This window comes from Cryptotermes secundus, unplaced genomic scaffold (genome assembly GCF_002891405.2).
Source record: "Cryptotermes secundus unplaced genomic scaffold, Csec_1.0 scaffold250, whole genome shotgun sequence".
NCBI lineage: Eukaryota > Metazoa > Arthropoda > Insecta > Blattodea > Kalotermitidae > Cryptotermes > Cryptotermes secundus.
The window spans coordinates 591,550-616,468 of NW_019738873.1; the positions used below are offsets into that span (position 1 = coordinate 591,550).

The window sequence follows — 24,919 nt, forward strand, 5'->3', positions numbered from 1 at the left end:
GTTTCATGGAGGTAGGCCTAGGCCCAAATGAGGGCTGTAGCGCCAAGGAAAAAAAATGTTTCAGGGTGGATTACTGTAATTACGGGATTGGTGAAGGTAGGTAACTCAGCCGGTAAAGGTTTGACTCTCTCGAAGGTCGCATTAACGGCGGGAAACACACCAGTCATGCACCATACAACAAAGCCACAATGATTCACTTTAACGATAAGGTTCATTTATTATAATTCACCCGTTTATACTCTTTTAACGCTGATTACTTAAGTCGCAGAAGCGATGAGACGTAATGGTGTGATGTTGGTCAGTTTCTAGCTCGGGTAAATCTAGCCAGCACGCGAGTACTAATTTATTATAATGAATTTGTCGGAGTCACCAAACACGTCCGTCAACTTGTGAAGATGAAACAAAACGCCATCGTGTTGACTTGTGCCGGCGACGCAACAGCCCATCAAGAAGTTACGTTGGACGCTAACAGAAGTCCCTCATTGCCAACTGGCCAGATTCGAATAGAGTTCCTCACCCCTACATCGAATGTATACATTTCTATTGGTTAAAACCATCGTGTTGACTTGTGCCGGAGACGCAACAGCCCATCAAGAAGTTACGTTGGACGCTAACAGAAGTCCCTCATTGCCAACTGGCCAGATTCGAATAGAGTTCCTCACCCCTACATCGAATGTATACATTTCTATTGGTTAAAACCATCGTGTTGACTTGTGCCGGAGACGCAACAGCCCATCAAGAAGTTACGTTGGACGCTAACAGAAGTCCCTCATTGCCAACTGGCCAGATTCGAATAGAGTTCCTCACCCCTACATCGAATGTATACATTTCTATTGGTTAAAACTAACGAAATTCATGTATCCTAAGTCATTTTTTCATTTCCACATCTGGAAGTCATAAGCCTCTGGATCTACTCCGACTGCCTGGACCCACCTGTACCTGATTTATGGCAACAACAATTTCCTTACGCTCAGATTTCTGGCTCCAAATTCAACAAAACAATTCCCGCAACATATTCATTCATTCATCATTGGCTCTACAGCCCTTTGTTGGGCCCTGACCTCTTCTTCAGTTTCGTAACCTTTTTTTCCGCAGACGTCAGGACTCCTTGGACGGGGATCAGCTCGTCGCAAGGCCGCTACCTACACACAGGATAACACAAACACAGAACAAACGCACACACAGACATCCATGACTTGAGTCGGATTCGAACCCATGATCCCAGCGGTCGGCTAACTGAAGACAGTTCATGCCTTAGACTGCGCGGCCACTGTGATCAGCCGAGGCCAATTAATAAACCGGAATTTAAACAAACGATCAAATATTTCTATTATAATTCTAGGCGGCTACACTGTCTTCAAGTAATGAACGCTTGATTTAGAACTGAGCTCGGGTGAGACCCTGAAGTTGTTACTAACGTGGTCAAAGGTTAAGAAGAAGAGGCAGAAAATCCCTGGCATACAGGGACGCCGTCAACTTGTGTTTCAGAACGGGCGAGGAAGTTCTCTAAAGGGAAAGCCAAAAACATTGCTCACAGTCTTACACGTAAATCACTTACGATATCTTATACTGATCGGTCCTAGAGCATTCAGAATATAAGAATAATTTTAAAAAATAATTTATATTTTCTTTTGCATAACAGACCAAATTTGGTAATTTTCTTCTTTTTCCAAATTTAATTTACTTAAAAAAATCCAGGGGAAGGACTACACCCATCCCTGACAACACTCATGAGCACATAAGCGAAACTTAGTTACTAATTTTATATGAATTATGATTTAAGGTAATTACACAATGAGACTTTGGCTGTCTGAAGAAACATAAGGCCTAACTGAAAAAAAAAAAGATTAGACCAATAATAAAAAAGGTAAAGCTATCTCTGTAACAGGCCGTGAAGGTCCATACGGCCGTTAGATGTCGAGGCTCCCACATTTTCTTTAGACAATCGGTTCACAGATGGCGGTAAGGTTGTCAGCCACAAGCACCGCTCACCCTTTACCCCCCCAGGAAGAATTTTGGTACTCATTTCTGTTAGAGGATGTGTCGATCCCAGGGCCATTGTGCGGCTGGAAGGTTTAGGTCAATTGAAAAGAAAATCCACCTCATCGGGACTCGAACCTGCGACCTCCCGCTTGCAGCATAATGCCTCAACCAACGACGCTACCGCGTGCCCACCGATTCAACCAATAATACAGGGTGTTTCACGACTTTAGGGCATAACTGCAGGAGGTGATTTCCTAGGTCTTTGTGATCAAAAAAGTTCATATAAACATGTGTCCGATTTTGGACGGTTGCGGAGTTATGACCGTTTTTTCATTCCCGTACACGCCCTCGTGTGAACCTCGTCTGTCAGCTGGTGTGTCGCTATTTTTAGCCAGCTACAGACAGAGCGTTCTCGTTATCTCGACACTTGAGGGGTACCTAAGGCGGGGTGGGTTGGTATGTCCGGCGCGGTTCACAACCGAGCGGCAGCCTGTGTTGCGGCCGGCGGTGGCATTTTCGAAAATCAGTTTTAAGCACCAATAAATTCAATTAAAGGTAATTTCACGAAGTTAACTTTACATTCATACTATAAACGTATCATGTATTATGCTGATTTATTATTTTGTTCCGTTTATTGTCAGTAATCGTTACCTTCTATTCTGAGTTTAAAACGGTCATAACTCCGTGACCGTCCAAAATTGGACACATGTTTATATGAACTTTTTTGATCGCAAAGACCTAGGAAATCACCTCCAGCAGTTATGCCCTAAAGTCGTGAAACACTCTGTATATATATAAAAAAATCTCAAAAGAATGATACACTTTTCGTGTTCTTCGCTGGAGCAGTTAAGAAACTTCACTCGTTTATTCCCACTCGCGATAGCGAGGGAACATGATCAAACTCATGCAGAGTTAAGCCATTCTTGGCGAAGGCAAAAAAAAAAAAAAAGAATTTAGTCAGGTACACCGGGATTGCGAGCTTTGTAACAGAGTCGGCCCATGAGTCGGTCGTTCTGAAGGTGAACTTTCATTATTCTGCAACAGAATTACACGTAGAAACGTCAGAAAGGTTGAACTGAAGCGTGAAATGAAATCCGTTCGGCATTGCACGTTCATGCTCTCCTGTAGCCATTAACAGTAGGACGCTGAAACACGTTATTGATTCGAATTCAACAAACGGCTGATGACGAGACCCGGAACTTGTTCGTATTTCATTATGCGATAATTTATGGCGCTGTATCAACTTATGATGTTATGTAGATTCAACTGTGATATACAGGTTGTCTCAGGAGGAAAAATCAATTATTCTGGGAGGTCATAGTATCGGTCATTCTAAGCATTTAAATTGTATATGTACATGTGTCCTATTCCGAACAGTTTCCGAGATGGAGCTACGTATTTCACTGTACATGTGGTCTAGTGGTCAGGGTTCCTGGCTACAGATCCAGAGTTCCCGGGTTCGATTGCCGGCGCCACCAGATTTTCTGAGAAGTAGTGGGTCTGGAACGGGGTCCACTCACCCTCGTGACGATAATTGAGGAGCTATTTCAAGGAAATTGCAGCTCTGCTCTAGAAAACCGAGTTTAAGGATCGTGGGAATCCGTTGCGCTGACCACGCGACACCCCTCTATCCTCAAAAAGTTGGCACTAACTTCGCCGACAAGCGGCGGTCGTTCGGTCGGTACAGTTCGCTTACGGACTACATGCCACGGAGTTTGTTTTGTTTTTGTACACAGTAAGGACGAGCAACACGCCATGTCCTCACACGAGTTGCAAAGTGCATTGGTGTTGACAGTGAAATTTTCGAAAATGTATTACACTAGGTAAACTGTACCAACTTTGTCACTTGAACAATAAATACCGGTATTAGAAACAGTACGTAATATCTCTTTCTTATCAACAGTTTTGGAACTGTACAGTGAAATAGCTCTATCTCGGAAACCGTTCGGAATGGAACACATGTACATATACACTTTCTTGCTTGGAAAGGCCAACACTATGACATCCAAGAATACTGTTCTTTCCTCCTGGGACGCTCTGTATTAAGAAACGTAAAACCCAGTAGGGATGGAGGCTGTAGCAGTTGCGTCTCTTTTAAGGTAACAACACCTGAATAATATTAATATGTAGCCTTGTAGGTGTGTACCAGCGTTCATGACGAATACATTGCACCCATGTTATCTGAAGCTGGAGGCAATATATCCTTTCGAAATGCTACTACCTATTAGATTATGCAATCTTTTAGCTTATTTTCTTTATTTTAAAATTAACAGCATGCTTATGAGATCACTTTGCTGTCTCTCTGTCTCTCTATCGGCGAACTCGTCCAAGGGCCGATGCTAAACAACGACTGGATAAATACGCCCCCCGAGCAACGACTACACATGGTCTGTGTAGTATCAGATACCCAATATGTAGTGAAAGTAAGCGATTAGTTCTTCCCAGAACTTGTGGTTATTTTTGCAGCTTGTTTTACGATACCGTCAGCAGTCAGCCGTCAGCCGTGGGATACACATGAAACTGGATAGCCCAATTAAAATGTGTTTAAAAGAAACGTACAGTGAAGTCCGTATAAATAAGCACCTGTTTGATAATTTTCCTATCCAGAATGGTCTAACATAAGGAGATGCTTTAACGCCACTGCTTTTTAACTTCGTTTTAGAACACGCCATTAAGAAGGTCAAAGGAAACCAGGTGGGATTAAAATTAAGTGGGATACATCATCTGCTGCTTAAGATTGATTATGTGAACCTACTGGGTGACAACATGCCATAAAGAAAAACACAGAAACTTTAAGTGACACAAGTAAGGAGGTTGGTCTAGAAGTAAACGCAGAGAAAACTAAGTATATGTTACTGTCTCGTCACCAGAATGCAGAGCAAAATCGTGACAAAGATAACTAACAGACGCTTTGAAAATGTGGCACAGTTCAAATATTTCGGAGCGACTGTAACAAATAAAAATTTGATTCAGGAGGAAATAATGGGGAGACTGAATTCGGGTAATGCTTGCCACCATCCAGTCCAGAACCTTTCGTCTTCTCGTCTGCTGTCTAAAACGTAAAAATTAGAATATACAAAACTACAACTTTGCCTGTTGTTAGATGGGCAGGGCATGACGAACGGGGACGACCAGAAATGCATATACGATATTGATGGGAAAGCCAGGAAGAAAGAGACCACTAGGAAATCAAAGACGTAGATGGGTGGATGATAGTAAAATGGATCCTAGAGAGGTAGGATAGGGTGCTACGGACCGGATCGATCTGGCTCAGGAAAGATACCAGTGGAGGGCTCTTGTGAACACGGTAATGAACCTTCGGATTCCATAAAATGCTGGACAGTCCTTGAAAAGCTAGACAACTATCGGCTTCTCATGAAGGGCTCAGGTCCGTGAAGTTAGTTAGTAGTCAGATTAGCATCGAAAGGTGACAATGACTGATTGAAAGGAATTTGGATGGAAAAAGTAGTGGCCTATTAGAGGTATCATCACAGAATTTACCTGAAAGGCCTGAATAACATGATGAAAAGCCTCAGTCAGGGTAGCCGATGTCTGAACTGAACATCTCCTGAACACAAGCCCAGAGCCTTGCCGCTACGACAGCCCACTCGATGGACCTGCTTTCCCAGCCCAGAACACCATATTGTCACAGGACGCCTGAAAGCCGGAATATTGGAGTCAGATCGGAGGTTGATTTCCTAGACAACACAGCAGGTTCCCGTGACAATGAGTTACCGCTGGATTACTCCCTTGCACCTCCGTGAAAACACTCGACTAGGCATATTGGTTACTGAGGAACTGGGTGTGTTTCCGTGTTAACGCGTACTCAGGAAGACAGTTACAGCAGATATGAAACAGGGAATCCTTCATGGAGGTGTTTCCTATCCCAGCCGCCGAGAGGTCGTAACATAAGTCTCAGAATCAGACTCAGTAAAGATCGAAAATGCAAATGTTCGCAACACTGGACACAGGAAATATAAGAGGCTTAAACTTGGCGGTGGTCAAGCATACGACCGTTTACTTGACTAGACTGTTGTTGTAGCAAAAGCTACTAATGATAGAGCATGATCTCCTGTACTAAGCCAGAAATGACAGAGGCCTTGTATATGTTGTGTATACATACATTTAATAACATGTAAAATGTAAACTGTACATACTGATAACAGAGTTATTACTGCTGACTGTGACTCTGGTAAATGACAGGTCCGTCTTCTTGTCAGAGAGAGCGTCCCACATCAACAAACCTGAAACTGCCTGACAGAAACAAAAATCTGGTCTTAAGGCCCAGATTGGTGTTTTATTCCAAGATAAACTGGCCGACTGACCGTCGGTCGTAACATAACTTAGACTCTGAATTGAAACAGATCCAGTGTGGAGGCGGGGTCAAATACCTCCACCGTGACACTGCGAGTGGTAGGTGGCGACGAAAAGGGAAGTCTCGAATCTGAGACAGTAAAATATGATCGCGAGTCCCACTGGACTCGGACCCGACAATAACTGTGCTGGCGAGGACCAGCAGCAAATTTTAAAGGACAGACCCATCCTCTCGTCAGAGAGAGCGCCGCAAATCAACGAACCTGCAACTGTCTGATAGTAATAGAAATCTGGTCGTAAGCCTCAGATGGGTGCTTTATTCCAAGATAGACTGGTCGAATGACAGAGACTTGACTCGAAGCAGAGAGAACGAGGAACGGGAGACTTCTAAGGAATCGGACACCAGAGAACAGTAGAGATGTTTACGAATTTCCTTATATTTGGAGCAACTGATCGCCAATTACAGTGGCTGCGCGGTCTAGTGCATGAACTGTCTTCGCTAGCTCGAATGCTGCGATCGTGGGTTCGAATCCGACTCAAGACATGGATGTCTGTGTGCGCGTTTATTCTGTGTTTGTGTTGTCCTGTGTGTAGGTAGCGGCCTGATCACTCGTTCAATGAGTCCTGCCGTCTGTGTAAAAAAAGATTACGAAATTGACAAAGAGGCCAGGGCCCAACAAAGCACTGTATAGCCACTGATGATGAATGAGAAAATGAATAGAGCAACTGGTTCCATCAGTAACACACAAAAGCCGAAACGTCTACAATTTTTAAGGATCTGAGGTTCTCACAACCAAGACTACGAGAATTACTGTCTTCTGAGTCATGACGTCGTGTACCGTGATGATGGAGGCAGCAGGAATCTCCGAAACCTTCGAATCCTATCAGATTTTCAAACTACACAGTGTCACATCTAAGAGAACTTGATAATTTTTGTTTGCTCTTTGTTGTATTTCCAGTTGGGGTACTTGTTTTTTTGGTATGTTTGTGAGGAACATTTGCAATAAAGTTGCTGTCGCAATTATTCATTTGAACCACAGGAATAAACCTAAAATTTACGTTCACAAAATAAAAAAATACTTTCATGCAGAGGAAGCCAGACAATGCTGAGGGTATACAGAGGTGTGCCCATCCATACCTGCATCCGTTGTAACGCTCAGCATACCGTGTGCTGCACGCGATTTCAAACATTCGTACATATGTAAATATGTGTAAATAAAAGTATTTTCATGCAATAAACTGTCCAGAAGTAAGGAAATTCTTTTCTGTGACAATATTTTACATGCATTAGTTCTGACCAAGAAAAGTTTTCCTTTCTGACTGAAAGAAAGGAATCCTGAGTTATTCTTATGTATTGTGAACTGTAAGCCCATTGCTAGGCAACGGTTCGGTAAACACATTCCCGCAGAAGCAAACGCGCGCAACAAGAGGATGCCCATTGCTAGGCAACATATCAGTAAACACGCCTTCTTAACAGTAGAGGTTGTGTTTCTTGCGTGGTCCATGCAAACTGGTTATGAAGAAGAGTTCAGTTGAGAAGAGTCAGTCGAGTTTCGAAACGCCAGCCTTCCAGGATATGAGCCTTGGAGCAGAGGAATTAAACTGAGTCAAGTCTTCGGAATTGCCGGCTGCAGAATAATGGCAAGAAAGGAATTAGGTGGTGCAAAGAAGACTTCATGTATGATTTAAAGTGAGAGTGAGACTGTTATAACTCCGTTGCAAGGATACAACTAGTGAAGACTGAGAACTCTCGTGTGTGTGCAACGGTGAACTGTACGTAAATTCTGTACACCAGCGATAGCGCTATAGTCCCGAGTTGTGTAAATAAGGTGTCAATAAATCTAATCGTCAAATCCAAAACCCTGTCTATAGTCACTAATACACATGACAGTATCATTTACAAATTCCATAAAACAGTATCCTTCTCGAGAACCTAACAGTCGCGCATTTACTCAAACGGTTCTTGTTTAACCTCCCTGCACGTGAGTCGAGAAACCGGTCGAGATTTCATGTAACTGCCGCCACAAATAACTTCATGCTCCGGGTATGCATTCTGAATACGAGTTCACAACCAAGACAAACTGATTCTCGACTTAGATTATAGCTACAGTCCAGCAGTACTACAATTTCGACTCTCGAGAGTAAACAGTGTGGACATAGCGAGGGTTCTGCGTGTCTCCAGCATTGATATCTCCAATATGGTTCGTTGAGTAAATGAAACTATGTGAATTTTTTTCACAACTTAGGTGATATAGTGACTAGGCTGAAAGACTAGGGGACTGAAGTTCGATTCTCGACAGAAGCAATTATCTTTCTCTCTTCCACAGCGTCCAGACCTACTGTGGGACCCACCAAGCTTTGCTATCAAATGGATACTGAATGTTCTCCCTAGGGCAAGAGCGGCCGGTGCGCAAAGCTTAACGCTCACATCCATCTAGAGCAGAGATTAAGAATTAGTGCAGTTATACCTTCCCTTCCCCATACATCTTCATGGCGCGACACTGTTTCTCTTATACAGGCACTAAGCATAAGTTTCTTTGTGTCAAACATTGTACAGGAACTGTTGAAACAACAAGGCATTGCCGACAGAATTCATAAAGCACACTTTCCTATAGGACAGCCTCTCAGTCCTACAAACCCTGTGTCGCGTATGTCTTCTCAGTGTATCTAACTCCCTACTGAAACGTTTCTGCTTTTCTTTTTGAAAAATAAAATGCAATACACATACATCGCCGGCTTAGAACCATAAAAACGTATACACAGTTTTATTACTTTTAGAAAGCAAAATAAAATTATTAGTTTCCGTTCATTGCAAAGAAGAAAAATAAAAATTCAGAGGCCTCCCATTGCTGAAAAGGGGAAGAAAACGACAGCTCACGGGAATGTATCCAACCCACTACAAGTTCCACTGAAGACGATTGGATTGGTATCCATTTTTCTTGTTCGTACTGTCACGTGTCCAGGGTTCCGTGACAAATAATAACGGGTTCTGTATTGATCGACTGGATTCATTAACAGCTTCATTTACATTCTCTCTTAATCACAATCAATTATAGAGCTATCGCTAGTCTTACCCGCTTCACCAATCACCAGGACAGCTATCCGTTTCCTGGCAACGGCTTTATCACAGGAGCTCACTCATGGAACTGAGCCCTTCTCGAGAAGCCGCCAATTGTGCAGCCACTCAAGAACTTCCCAGAATTTTATGAAACCCGAAGGTTCATTATCGTGTTCACAAGAGCCCTCCACTGGTCCCTATCCTCAGCCAGATCAATCCAATCCATACCATCCCATCCTATCTAAGATTCGTTTTAACACTATTCACCCACCTACGTAGATTTTAGATGCAAAAATAAAAATACGCCAAGAATGCAACCATCCACTTTTAAAACCGCGAGGTTGTCTCGATCCATTCCAACTAGTATCGGAAATGGATCCAGCTTCAGAAACGTTGTGTAAACAAACCTCATCAGCCCTGTGAGGGCGTCTCTCTCCTGCAAGACAAAAGTTTGGTACCTCATCGACCAGAAAGCAACAACCAACCGTGGAAATAAGAGGAAATACCGTGACGATGTTGTAACAATCCTGTGAAGGCCGTCGACCAGTTGCAGCGCTTCCGTCTGGATACAATTCAATTCATTCTTTTGAATGTGTCTGTCTCATTACACACAAATTACTGTAATGACTTCGAACACAGCATGTTACATATTTCCAGCTAACTTTCCATTTAACAGACGGAAAGTCAGAAAGGAGAGGTGTCCATCAGAATTCCGTACATTACATAAATCATGAAGCTGTCGGTGAAATTACGGTATGGGCAGACACCTGCAACCAGTTAATAAACTTATATTCCTTCGAAGCTCAAAAATTGCTTCGGGTACCAATAAAAAAACCTCCACGGCCTGTAGTCCGCAAGAGAACTATACGGACCCAGGGACCGCCGCTTGTCGGCGAAGTTAGTGCCATCTTTTGCGGACAGAGGGTGTCGCGTGGTCAGCGCAACGGATTCCCATGGCCGTTAATCTCGGTTTTCTAGACCGGAGCCGCTACTTTTCTATTCAAGCAGCTCCTCAATTATCCTCACGAGGCTAAGTGGACCCCACTCCAGACCTACTACTTCTCAAAAATTTTGTAGCGCCGGGAATCGAAACCGGGACTTCTGGATCTGTAGTCAGGAACACTGATCACTAAGCCACAGAAGCGGTCCCAATTTTTTCTTATAAAAGTATATTCATAAGTACCAATCTTGACGTGTGGTACCAACTTGTAGTACCACGCGGGACATGTTCGAATGTCTAATACCAATAATCCCAAACCAAAAATACGATTTACTGGGGGCTCCTGAGATTAGGGTGACCAGGATAATATTTGGAAGTAAGAGAGAGGGTGACTCTGGGGGGGGGGTAGAGAGAATCTACACACTGAACGTTCACAATTTATCATTAGGATGATCAAATGAGGGGGTCCGAGATGGGCAGGGAATGTAGAACTGGAGAGGTGGGAAATACAGACACAATTATAGTCGGACAGCCTGAAGGGAAATGAATTCCTAGCGGGCTTTGACTTATATTGGAGGATAGCATTAAACCTATCGATCTCAGAGGCCGTGCGGTCTAAGGCACGAACTGTCTTCGCTCGCTAGAACGCTGGGATCGTGGGTTCAATTCCCACTCGAGGCATGGATATATGTCTGCGTTTATTCTGTGTTTGTGTTGTTCTGTATGCAGGTAGCGGCCTTGCGACGGGATGATCCCCCGTCCAAAGAATCCAACTGTGTATAGATTAAAACACTGAAAAGGCGGTCAAGGTCCACAAGGGCTGGACTGCCACAGACAGCAATAAACCAAATCTTCTTACAGCAACAGCGTGTAACAGCGTGTATGCAAGTCCTCCCTGTCAGAAGAGGGAAGGCTTCTGTCGGATCCCGTAGGCACAGTAATTAATTTGAGGGACACATAAAAACAAAGTATTCTTGAATAGATGAGAAAATATTAGCTTATCAAGGGGCATTCTACTCCTTGCGTTTAATTAGTTAATCAGTTAAGATATTAAATTTTTAGTTTCATCACAACGTTTATTATTATATAATAAAACGATTGAGATGAAGTAAGTATCATAAGTCAAGCGGTTTATTATATACAACTGTAATACCGCTAGCTTATACGTCCACACAACATGACGCATAAAATAAAAATAGTTAATTATTTATTTGCCGGTCACGGTAGCCGGGCGGTCTAAGGCATGTACTGTCTTCGCTTGTTTGGAAACCGGGATCGTGGGTTCGAATTTCAAACAAGGCATGGATGTTTGGTATGTGTATGTGTTTATTCTGTGTCTGTGTTTAGGTAGAGGCCTTACGACGAGCTGATCACTCGTCCAAGAGTCCCTACTTACTTACATACTCATGGAGCTGAGCCCTTCTGGAGGAGCCGCCAATTCTGCAGCTACTCAAGAATTTTCCTGCATTTTATGGAAACCGAAGGTTCGTTACCGTGTTCACACGAGCCCTCCACTTGTCCCTATCATGAGCCAGATCAATCCAATCCATAACAGCCCATCCTATCCCTCTAAGATCCATTTTAATATTGTCCACCCACCTACGCCTTGGTCTTCCCAGTAGTCTCTTTCCTTCTAGCTTTCCCATCAATATCCTATACGCATTCCTCGTCTCCCCCATTCGTGCTACATGTACTGCTCATCTCATGCTCCTTGACTTGATCATTCTAATTATACTTGGAGAAGAGTACAAGTTATGAAGCTCCTCATTATGCAGTTTTCTCCAATCTCCTGTCACTTCATCTGCCTTCGGTCCAAATATTCTCAACACTCTGTTCTCAAACACTCTCAGTCTATGTTCAAAAGTCCTAAAGTCTGTAAATGATCGTGAAACTGAAAAATCAGAGGCCTGGTCCCAAGGGGGCTGTAGAGCTAGTAAAAAAACTTTTACTTAGTTCCTAGTTACAAGGAGTGATTGTTATGTGTTCAGAGGGAAGTGTGATAGAAACTGAGTGGGGTTCAGGAAATCAATTTGACACTAAATAATTAGAATTTATGAACTCTTTTTGATTGTGTGTTATTCTTTCACTACGTCTGATTCCTCCAAATAAAAAAATATTGTCATGAATATGACCATTCCTAGACAACGGCTCGGTAAACACATTCCGGACACTACTCAGTAAACAGCGGAAGGTCGTCCGTTGCTGGGTAGCAAGTCACTAGGCACATTTGGTAGCAACGGACAAAACACGGATAGTAATACACGAAGTGTTCGAGGTGGCAGTTCCTTTTCTGTTCGCCCCGAGTTATAATAGAAAGTCCATTCGTGAATTCATAGCGACAGTCGTAAGAGAATTCAGAAGTTGAGTGTTCAGTTGTTGGAATGTTAACCGGCGGACAACGGAAGTTGAAGTGACGGACTCGTAAATCAGGACTAAGTCAGTCACACAGAAGAGAAGACACTCGAAGTCCGCATAGTCCAGTAAAGATTGGAGCGAGTCTTAGACAGTTATTGATTGTGAGCTGTTGTAATTGTAAAGAAATGCCAATGAACCCAATCATCCAATCCAGAACCCGTTGTTATTAGTCACGGAACCCCTGTCACGTCTCCGGGGTTCCGTGACTAATAATAATGAATTTTAACTGCCATTTCATTCAATATATATCACTGAAATGACCGTTAAAATTCAAACGATGGCCTATTTTGCAATGGATATGAAGCAATCCCCTTTATAGTGTATTCTATATTGAGGCGACTGCCATCAGTTGGATTTTATTTTATTATCAAGACATGAAGTATGAGTAAGCCGAGAAATCCTGTTTCATTTTCTACCACATTCATCCAACAAGCCAGATTCTTTGCGTAGTGATGACGGTGCGTCTGAACTACGAACCGTAATGACGTCAGTTATGATCATGTTACTACAGCGGAAACGGATGTCACAGTCGGCCATAGATAAATTTCGTATGAATTGTCCTAATCTCCTACGCGCCTTTGCGAGTAATTACCCGCTGTAATTAGCTCCAGCCCGAGGACTTCTTGAGTCCACTAACGCCGACCTTCAAGGCACGTTTCCGCCGGTGCAGTAAAAGCACGCGAGTGGCGCACGCAGCGGTTGCCATTTTCGGTTTCGGTTTTGTACTGCCAGTACAAATCACAACCACCACTCCGTGGCCTGCAGTCCGCAAACTAGCCACACCGACCGAGCGAGCGCCGCTTGTCGGCGAAGTTAGTACCCCATCGCGACCGCTGCGCGCTGTCGCATGCGTCAACTGCAATTGATGTTCTTTCGACCGTTCATCTGCGCCCGAGGCAGCAACAAGTTACATTCTTCTGATATTGGCTGTAGAATGAGTAGTGAATGTTTACTGGTAATGAGGAATTGGAGTCGGTGGAGTATACAGAGTGTTACTGAAAGGTGCGGGCAAATTTTGGCAAGAGTTTCACATACAAAAACACACAAAAAATGTTCTTATCAACATGGGTCCGGACACATTTAATTGAAGTTTGTGGAATATACAGGGTGTTACTGAAAGGTGCGGGCAAATTTTGGCAAGAGTTTCACATACAAAAACACACAAAAAATGTTATCAACATGTCTCCGAACATATTTAATTTAAGTTTGTGGAGTATACAGGGTGTTATTGAAAGGCGTGGGCAAATTTTTTGCAAGAGTTTCACAAACTAAAACACGAAGAAAATTGTTCTTATCAACATGTGTCCGGACACATCTAATTTGTGACTTAGAGCTGCAAGAGTACTGTTGCAACCTAATCAGTTTTTGTTAAGAGCTCTCATGGCTCATATCTTTCTAGCAGGGCAGTAACTGGCTGTTGCTGGGTACTCTTGGTTGGCCTTCCTAATGTTGCCAGGTACAGACGTACCACTGGCAGTCAGAGCACGAATGTGGGACACGCACAATCGTGCTGCAACACATTTCTGTCGTGCTGTGCGAGATGTTCTCACTAACACATATCATAACCGATGGACAGGTAGGTGTGGGCCCACTGCATGGCCTCCACGCCCGCCAGAAACTTGTGTACCCAGCTCCTGTTTACATCGAAGAGACGCTGTGGATTACTGCCAATCCATGCGCAACTGCCCCGGCGTCTTTGAACGGATGCGGCGGTCCATGATAAGACGTGTTTAGGCGTGCAATGAATCTCGTGGTTGGCATTTTGAGGACTTATTATAATGTACTCTTGCAGTTATAATTCACAAACTAAAATTTCCACGAAATACTCGTATGTTGATGAGAACATTCTTTCTTCTTTTGGTATGTAGAACTCGTATCCAAAGTTTGCCCCAAACTCTCAGTAACGTCCTGTATATAGCATAAAATAAACGTATTGAAAATAAATTATGTAAGGAATAAATTCGATCCCGAAGAAGCTCATATATTTTGGCCTGCTCTCCTTGGCGGAAAGACCGATTTTCACGAAACTTTATATGAACATTATGCCTTAGGACGTCACTCAAAGGCTATATCTTTTAATTTCCTGCAATTAGTAACGACAATGCCGAGGACTTGCTAAATTATGAGGTGAAATTGACATTATCCTTGAAATTATGCACAGTAACTGAGCTTCCCAAGTGTGCAACGTTTCTTAAGATGGCAGGACATCTCTGTTTACCTTTCGGCTTGACCACGGTAACTAATGAATCACTGGCTTTCGACATCAGAATTTTCGTATGCAGACAGATCACAAGCCAATCACAGCGATCCCGCGGTCTAAGGTATGAACCGCCTTCGCCTGCTCTAACACTGGGATCGTGGGTTCGATTCCCAGTCGAGACACGGACGTCTATGTGCGTTTATTCTATTTGTGTTGTTCTGTGTGTAGGTATCGACCTTGCGACGGACTGATCCCCCATCCAAGGAGACCTACCGACTGTGTATAGGTTAAGAAACTGAACAAGGTCCGCAGCGGTTGCAGAGCCATACATATGTAGATAAATAACAAACGTCGGCAACCTTACTAGTGACAGAACTTCACTGTGTCCCATTACACGTCGGGATCATTACAGAATTGGTATACATCTCCGTTGCTTTAGGAAGGGCGATTAACAGCCCCGAATGAGTGCCACAATCGAATACTGAGTCGTAAAAAGTACCGCATTTACGCATGTATAGGCCGCGTGCGTGTATAGGCCGCAGCACAATTTTCAGACAGAAATTATAGAAAAAATAATTTTCTTGGAATATTATTTCAGGAGTAGAAATTATTCCGAAATTTGGCAATGTTAATTTTTTTTAAATGAAGTGTGATTTCGAATATTTTGAATATAAGCCGCACCCCAGTTTTCCTCTTGAATTTTGGGCAAAAAATGTGCGGCCTATACATGCGTAAATACGGTAAGTTTAGTATGAAGGTCAAGCAAATGTGGGTAACTAAGATGTTTATCCCATGCTCTACGCATATATTTTCTGTGAAACAATGAAAGAAAAAGCAGGAAAAGAAGAAAAACAAAAGATGTAGCTGAAGTTTCAGTAGTCACAACAAAAAAGATGGCGTGGTGCGACAATTCAGTTTGTTTCACACATTATTTGGGTGACTGATGAATTAGTGGTAAAATATGCATAGCACGAGTATGCGTGTGCGTACCTTCTTCATGAAACACTATTATGAGGCCGCGCGGAAGCTTCCTAATTATATTCCTTATGTTTATACGTACGTACGAAGCAACAAATTTTTAGGAGAATTCTAGGCATGGAGACAAGTCATGCACAATTTTTATATGAACTCCCTGCACTGGAATTCGAAGCAAGCACCAAGGAAAATAATACAAAATAAGTTAGTAAATACATGCATAACACAACAATTCTGGTACATTAGCTTATTTTTTCTTGACTAGGTGTAGGCAGCCGATCACAGTGACCGCGCAGTATAACACATAAAATGTCTTCTCTCGCTCCAACACTGGGATCGTGGGTTCGAATCCCATTCAAGGTATGGATGTCTGTCTGCATTTATTCTGTGTAGAGGCCTTGCGACGGGCTCATACCCCGTCCAAAGAGTCCTACCGACTGTGAAGTGAAACAAGCTTTTCACGGATGCCCTATGCTCCAAGTGGGAGCGACAGTAGAAGAATGCGTAGGTAATGTGAAAGCTGTTGAAGTCTACAGCACATGTCGGCCCTCTTGCGCCTGCCCTTTGCCACAACACACCACTTTGGATCCGAATCAACTGAATGATGCGACATTTTGGGGATGTATGCTTATTTCCTTTACCAATTTCCTTATAAACAATATTTCGTGGTAAAGAATGTTGTCCCTGCGCTAAATTATTTAAGTAGTATGCCATGAAAACTTAAGGGGAAGGGGAGGTACAGCTCATCTTTCTTGACCTCGACATAAGTATTCAGCGTCACCCCCGGGAAGAGCCCCAGGTACCCACTGGACATGAGGCTGGGCTGGACAACACTGTCTGTTCCACACGTATCTTTAGATGGCTCCTGTAGTCCAGCACTAGACAAAAAGCACTGATGAAACGAAGAGCAGTTGTATAAGTGGCGCGATTGCTATAGGATTGCAATGGAATGAGGGTGGTAAGTAGAAGCAATTATGAGGGCAATTCTGAAGGCAATGAACTGAGCTATATTGTTCTGGTTGGAAGTGATATTCTAGGGATGTCTGTTGTTACTGTGATAAATTTTGTTGAGAATACAATTACAAAACTGGCCCAGAGTGACGCCTACTACTTCACAGCCAACTCTGCCAGGAGCTCACACTATACAGAATGACCCAAAAGTCCCTATCCATTTTACACAATAGCTTCGCCAAAGTTAATGACTGTTAGCTATGTTATGGGTGTCACTGTTGTGTAACGTTCAATACAGCTCAACTTTCCCTGCACTTCCAATTTCAAGACAATGTTCCCAGCTCTGATTAGGCTGAAACAAACAAAAATTGCTGATGAGTTCGCGAAAATGGAAAGAGACTTTTGGATCACCCTGTATATTATCCAGTTGTACGATGACTTGGAGACGGTATGGAAGTGACAATCGTGACCTGCTTCACGAGTTATCCCAGGATTTTCACGGGAGACTGCTGAAAACTGAGACAAAAATCAGCCGATATAATCAATGAACGAGTGGTAGAGATCTCAACCCAGGACCTCCCGATTAAAAGTCAGGTGTGCTACGTTCACGGTTGTGGAGCTGAGTCACAGGTGATCAGGCAGTGGCTTGTTCATACTTCGGTAGGTAAGTACTTGCCGTCAGAGGCAAAGTGTTCTGCCAATGCAAATCGGCGAAACCAGTCGATATGGGTGTTTAACACTTAAAATAAGAGCTTCGGTTTCGGGAAAAGGAAGACGCAGAACCGGATGTGAGAGAGGAGAGAGAAGCAGTACTCTTCCGCCATAAAGCAAGTTCTGTCGTTATCTCCAGAATAACAAAGGAATCATTTCGAACCTCGAGAAATGATCGGAACACATTGCATACACAGTTAAATCCGACATAACAGAGTCACTGACAGCTCAATCCTTTTCAGATGGCGTAATATAGTGTTTGCGGTAGCGTAGTTGGTTTAGGTACTACGCTACAAGCAGGAAGGTGGTGGGTTCGATTCCCAATGAGGTCCTTGGATTTCTCAATTGATTTAATCCTTCCGGCCGTATTATGATCCTGGGCTTCACTCGGCGCCTAACAGAAATGAGTACCAGGAAACTTCCTGGTGGTAAAGGGCGGACGGCGCGTAAGGCTGACAACCTAACCGCCATCCTTAAGCCGACTGTGTAGAAAATGTAGGAGCATTGACGCCTCACAAACCTATATGCCTCCACGGCCTGTTACAGGGCTAGTTTTAACTTCCTTTTAAATTCTAGCTTTAGCATATCAAAACTCTGCATTCTGCCCACAGAATGTATTTGTGTGTTCCGTATGATTCTCACAGTAAACAGCGACTCTGTCCCTGAACAGCATTAACCGGTTGTTCTTTAGAGCTGAGATGTACGTGTTTCGTGTGAGCTGAATTTTATATATTAATTAGAATAAATCCAGTCTTTAAAGTATTTTTCTTTATTATTTCTAGTGGGGTGGGACTAAGTCCCTTGTACTGCCGCCAATTCTGGCCTATTTTACCAGCCCCAGATGATAAGTGACGGTGATTGTGGAGCAATTGGTGGAATGAAGATTGGTAGGGGAAACTGAAGTACTCGGAGAAAAACTGCCCTAGTGCCACTTTTTCCACCACAAATCGCACTTGAAAAGACCCCAGGATCGAACCCGGGCCGCCGCGGCGGGAAGCAAGCGACTAACCGCTTGAGCTATTGCGCGGCCCTTTAAAGTGTTAATCAAAACGACAATAGCTTTCTTGTTTCTAAAATTCAGTATTCTCTGCTTCGATAGTCATAAAAAGAAGGTCTTGAGTTCAGCCGAACAGGGAGTCCCGCAGTGTCCACTGCATACAAAACGATAGCGCGCGCTCTTCTATCGACACGTACTGTGCGTAGACACTGAAGAGTTGTTAGTAGTTACGAACTACAGCAGAAGATGACAGCAATAAATAATATGTTACAGCAGGAGTTCGAAGCACTTAAGAACAAAAACATAAGATGGCTGCAATGGAACGTATTTTCGAGTCGCGAATTGCGCTGTCTTTGCCCTAAAAACTTCCTATAGATAGCAACACCGCTTAGTGCTTTGTTACGCAATCAAATTTAGCCGTATTCTTCGGACTTCTGAGGATACTGAAGTTAAGTACTTCTGAAGAATTCTCGTTGAAATTTCAAAAGACATTATGCTGGTCTTTCATGTATTAGTCAGTTTCATGGACTTGTACGTTTGTTTTCTGGGAGCCACAGAACGCGAAGTTGCTCTGAAGTTTTATCTGCCAGACGGTTTACACACACTGACATAATGTTAACATCTTGCACACAACCGCTACTTCGAAATACGTCTGCGATGTTTGATCGCTTGCGCCCACAGTGAACATGCAACTTGGGAGAAAAGCTGAAATTAGACATTACGTCGAATTTTAAATTAATTTAAACAGTCCTGTAATTCTAAAACTAGGATGTGGATGAAATTAGAAAGTCAGTTCGATGTCTTGAAGGCTGTAAATTCTGTCTCATTAATTTTAATGGCTAAAGGAAACTTAAAGGGGTTAGAAATACAGTTTAGAGATCAACAACGCCATTCAATACAAGGACATTAAATCCGCCATACAATTAACACACCATATGCAGTGGCGTTTTTGCGGGCAGGAAAAGCGAAACTGGAGTCAGGCACTTTCGTATGCATAGCAACCGCCCCTTACAGAGAAATGATTCGACCAGTTTAACAGAAACAAATATTGCAGGATACTTGTAAGATTTGAGGTTTTCACGGCGGTGACTATGAAGAAAGCAGTCTTCTGGGATGTGGCGCTCAAAATGCTCAAAATTATTAGACCAAAGAAAGCAGGCCAAATTGCAGTGTTTACAGGATCCAAGCGAGTTAAATGGGGATAATCTCAACAGTATAACACGTGAAACCAGCAGGAATTTCAGAAACAAAAGAGGGAATATCTGAAAGACAAAATTGATGAGCTTGCAATGAACAGTAAGAACAAGAACATTAGAGACCTGTATAGAGGAACAAATGACTTTAAGAGGGGTTACCAGCCTAGCAGTAACTTAGTGAAGTATGAGAATGGTGATCTGCTTGCAGATTCCCACAACATTTTGAATAGGTGGAGGAACTACTTCTCTCAGTTATTGATTGTACATAGGGTCAGTGATGTTAGGCAGACAGAAATGCACACAGCTGAGCCGTTAGGACCTGATCCTAGCCCTTTTGAGGTTGAAATTGCAACTGCAAAATTGAAAACGTATAAATCGCCAGGTTGTGATAAAATTCCGGCAGAACTTATTCAAGCAGGAAGTGAAATATTACGTTCTAAGATCCACAAGCTAATTTATTCCATTTGGCATAAGGAAAAATTGCCTGATCAGTGGAAGAAGTCTATTATTCTACCCGTCCACAAGAAGGGTGATAAAACTGACTGTAGTAATTATAGGGGGATATCACTGCAATCAAATTCACAGAATACTGTGTATTATCCAATATTCTTCTCTCAAGGTTAAGTCCATACATAAATGAAATTATTGGGATCATCAGTGTGTGTTTCGACGTAACAGATTAACTACTTATCAAATATTTTTCAATTGTCAGGTACTGGAGAAAAAATGGGAGTACAATGAGAGAGTACATCAGCTATTCATAATTTCAAGAAAGCCTATGATTCAGGTAGGAGGGAAGAATTGTACAATATTCTCACAGAGTTAGGGTACGCATGAAACTAGTTAGGCTGATTAAAATGTGTTTAAACGAAACGTATAGTAAAGTCCGTGTAGGTAAACATTTGTCTGATAAGTTTCCTATCCAGAATGGTCTAAAACAAGGAGATGCTTTATCGCCACTCCTTTTCAACATTGCCTTAGAATATGCAGTTAGGAAGGTCCAGGGAAACCAGGTGGGACTGAAATTAAACGGGACACATCAGCTGTTGGTTTACGCCGATGACGTGAATCTACTGGGTGATAATGTAGATACCATAAAGAGAAACACACAAACTTTAACTGGCGCTAGTAAGGAGGTTAGTCTAGAAGTAAACACTGAGAAAACTAAGTGTATGTTACTGTCTCGTCACCAAAATGTAGGGCAAAATCATTACATAAAGATAGGAAACAGATGATTTGAAAATGTGACACAGTTCAGATATTTGGGAACGACGATAACAAATCAAAACCTGATTCTGGTGGAAATTCAGAGGAGATTGAATTTGGGTAACACTTGCTACCATTCAGTCCAGAACCTTTGGTCTTCTCGTCTGCTGTCTAAAAACATAAAAATTGAATAAACAAAACTATAATTTTTCCAGTAGTTCTATACGGGTGTGAAACTTGGTCTCTGACCGTCTCAGAAAGAGGGTGTTGGGGAGAATATTTGGACCGAAGAGAGATGAAGTGACAGGAGGGTGGAGAAAACTACATAATGAGGAGCTTCATAACTTGTACTCTTCTCCAAGTGTAATTAGAATGATCATGTTAAGGAGAATTAAAGGAGAAAAGCATGTAGCACGACTGGGGCGAACAGAAAAGCATATAGGATATTGGTGGGAAAGCCAGAAGGAAAGAACCGCTAGGTAGACCAAGAAGTAGGTGGGTGGACAATATTAAAATGTACCTTAGAGAGATAGGGTGGGATGGTATGGATTGGATTGATCTGGCTCAGGATAGGGACCAGTGGAGGGCTCTTGTGAATAATGAACCTTCGGATTCCGTAATATGCCGGGAAGTTCCTGAATAGCTACACAATTGGCAGCTTCTCAAGGAGGACTCAGCTCCATGAGTGAGTGAGTATGGTACCAACATGAGGAACATAAGTGTTCCCTCTTAACTGGACAGAGTTGTAGTTTTTGTTTTACTTCTGCTGTGATAACGGGTGTGCAGGTGGGAGAGATGTCACCGTAAGTTAACACCAATCAGTACACTGACAGCCGTTACAAGAACATCAATCATGCATTACCCCTTCCCCCTCCAAGTACGGCATAATATTAACCCTTTACGGGATATCGCTTACTTTGTGTACAACCTGCTTGAACATAAAGGAAATATGCATTGTGTCCTGAGAATGTGATTTATATGTTTCGTGTGAATCTCACAGTAATCAGCAAGTGGGGTTTTATCCTAGACGCAGACTTCAAAACTTTAAAACGTAGCTGTTGAAACCTTTCACATTTTTCTCATACCGAGGACTCGCAATACGAACTATATTATCGCGTGGCGTGCATCTGGATTCGTTAAGCTTACCTTGAACACCAAGCAGCGACGACAAGAAGAGGACCAACACCCACAACATCGTGCACTCACATCACTAACGAACGACTTCCCAAGTTCAACTGATTCCTACGCGCTTACGTCCGCTACCTCCATGCTCTTTCCCGCCATTGACGTCCCTGCTGCACTCTCGTAGGCGCAGTTATAATTACCTGCCGGCTGACTGTGACATTCCCTACTCCGTGTCCCAGTCACCACTGGGCAGCGGGAACAAAAGCGCAGGCAAGTTTAAAAGTCGAAATGGACTTCAAAGAAAGAGGCTGTAAAGGTGCTGAGTCGATTCAAGCGACTCACACCAACCAAATGCCCGGGTTATTACCTCAGATTTTAACCTGCCGCTTCCGCCATCTGACTAATCATCCTCTTATTCAATCCTGTATGAGAGACTTACTAAATAAACCATAAATTAAATAAATTTAAGCTGGTTGAGAATAGGGCCCAGCAGCTGGCTTTGCATTCATTGATCTCAAGCCTTCCTCTATTCCGTGAAAGGAGACATCTGTTCCAGCCTCTCGATCAATTTAGTGGATTACTGAATAGAAGATACAATGAATATGAGAATACTGCTGCTACCTACTGGAACTACCGCCCAGTACCGTTGTATTGTCGCCATTAGCGATAGTGTTGAAATCGTACCAGGATGAGAAACGAGTCGTTGGTAGGCAACGACTCGGTAAACACATTCCAGCGGAAACACAGGCGAGCAACAATAGGTTGTTCAATGCTAGGCAAGGGATCAGTAAAGAAGCCTTCTCAACATTAGAGAAGCTGTGTTTTCTGCGTGGACCGTGCCGAGGGACAAAGAAGGTAGTTCGAGTTAATTGTTGTAAGAAGTAAAGAGAGTTAGTTAAAGAAGAGTTCATTCGAGAATTGGGTCGACTTCTGGAGATGGCAGTCGAAGATTACTGAGAAGAAATGGCAAGAAAGGAATTAGACTGTGAAAAGAAGACTTCATGTGTGATTTGAAGCGACAGAGAGATTGTTATAAATTCGTTGCCAGGATACGACAAGTGAAGACTGAGAACCCTAGTGCATGTGTAACGATGAATTGGAAAGCGTGTAGAACAGCGATAGCGCTGTATTGCCTGTAGTCCCGAACTGAATGAATTAGGTGTCAATAATTCTAATCGTCCAATACAAAACTCGTCTTATAAGTCACACGTAACAATATGTAACAGTGTTTTGAGTTTTGCGTTTGAAGGTTAGTATGCCCCAAATTAAGCACTTCAAAAATATTTTGAAGTGTTTACAAATATTCGCTTTCCTACAACTACAATCACAAGAAGTTCAAACAGAGGAAAATAATATTTGTTTTCAGATTCCACTATACTTCTTCCTTAAGATCCATTTCAATATCATTTTCCCATTTATTTCTAGGTCTTCCTAATTATCTCCATTCCTTACGTTTTCATACAAGAACGTCGAATTCACTTCCGCTCTATCCCGTGCGTGCTACCTTTACATCTCATCCTCCTTGATTTGATCGTTCTAATAATATCTGACTAGAAGTACAAATTATGAAGCCCACCTCAAGCGGATTTCCCCAAACTCCCCTTATTCCATCCCCCTTAGATAAAAATATTCTCCTCAGCATAATATTAGAAAGACACCCTCAACTCTCATTTCAAATTTTCGGCTTACAATTTTCATTCCACCAATTGCTCCACAATCACCACCACCTATCATCTGGGGCTGGTACAGTAGACCAGTAGTGGCGGCAGTACAAGGGACTCAGTCTCACCCCACTAAGAATAATAATAAATAATTCTACATGTTGCTGGTGTATGTACATATGTACAGCACTTCCTATGAGCAGGCTACAATACTGTACTTCACAATGGAGTCAGGATATGAGCTAAGAGACTGAAACCGAACCACTCAGATATGACGGGGGCTGTTGTGCTTGTAAACATCAACGAATCTGACCGATTTGTTTCGCACGCCAAATTAAATTTAAAGAATTGCGAAGCGGTCGCAAAAAGCCTGAGCAATTGTTACTGCAACCTTCCAGTTGGGAGAAATTGTAATTCTGCTTACTCAAGCTACAACCGAAATTCGTGAAAACGATATATGTAGTAAACAGAACTAAGTTAAGACTCCATTCTGGCGATGCCAAACAAATTTATATGAAATTGGAACCGTAGCAGATATCCATATTGCTTTCCGCGTTCCATCATGGAAGCCACTGACATAGCCAATTCAGAATGTGAATGTAAAGAAATTAGTGAGGTCTTGCGTCACCTGTCATCCTGCAATGAAGGTAAATATACGGTAGAATTGTACTAGTGCTTAATTAATTAAGCACCACTCCACGAAGACGTGTTGTAGATTGGATGTATAGCTCCACACTTTTTGACCCAACATTAGATGGAGGTAAGTGGTCAGCTTCACGCCTCGGTTGCCTTACCCCTCAAGGAGAAAATCCCTCGTACTTATTGGATAGGAGGCTGGGTGACGCCAGAGGACACTGTGGAGTAGAGAATAATCTCTTGACCTTTCCGGGAATGGACACCCAGTCGTCCAGCTTGAAGCCCGTCACTATACTGACTGAGCTATCCAGTATATCTCTTCCTCCGATCGCTCTTCTTAATCACAAAACTAGCTTCCCATTGGACAGCAGAGTTCTTCTCGCCCTTGTCTTTCGCATGAGACCCATCCATCTCACATTCACCGTGAAGATGGCGACCGCAATGTACACCGAAACATTTTAACATTCTCGACATAAGAATAGCATAAGAGATCAATAAGAGAAGCTGTGAAATTAGTATTTATTGTCAGATGTCTCTCTCTAGCCTATCCT

General features: G+C 42.7%; 1 protein-coding gene across 2 annotated transcripts in view; it reads right to left on the bottom strand.

The window, feature by feature from the left end:
• LOC111871129 overlaps nucleotides 1-22,289 on the bottom strand; it is a 60,648-nt gene extending 38,359 nt beyond the window's left edge. For both annotated transcript variants that reach the window (XM_023863980.2, XM_023863978.2), the window contains exon 1: nucleotides 22,093-22,289. In XM_023863980.2, coding sequence (XP_023719748.1) covers nucleotides 22,093-22,141 — 49 coding nt within the window. In that variant the 5' untranslated portion in view covers nucleotides 22,142-22,289. The remainder of the gene's footprint in view (nucleotides 1-22,092) is intronic.
• Nucleotides 22,290-24,919: the final 2,630 nt, after the last annotated feature.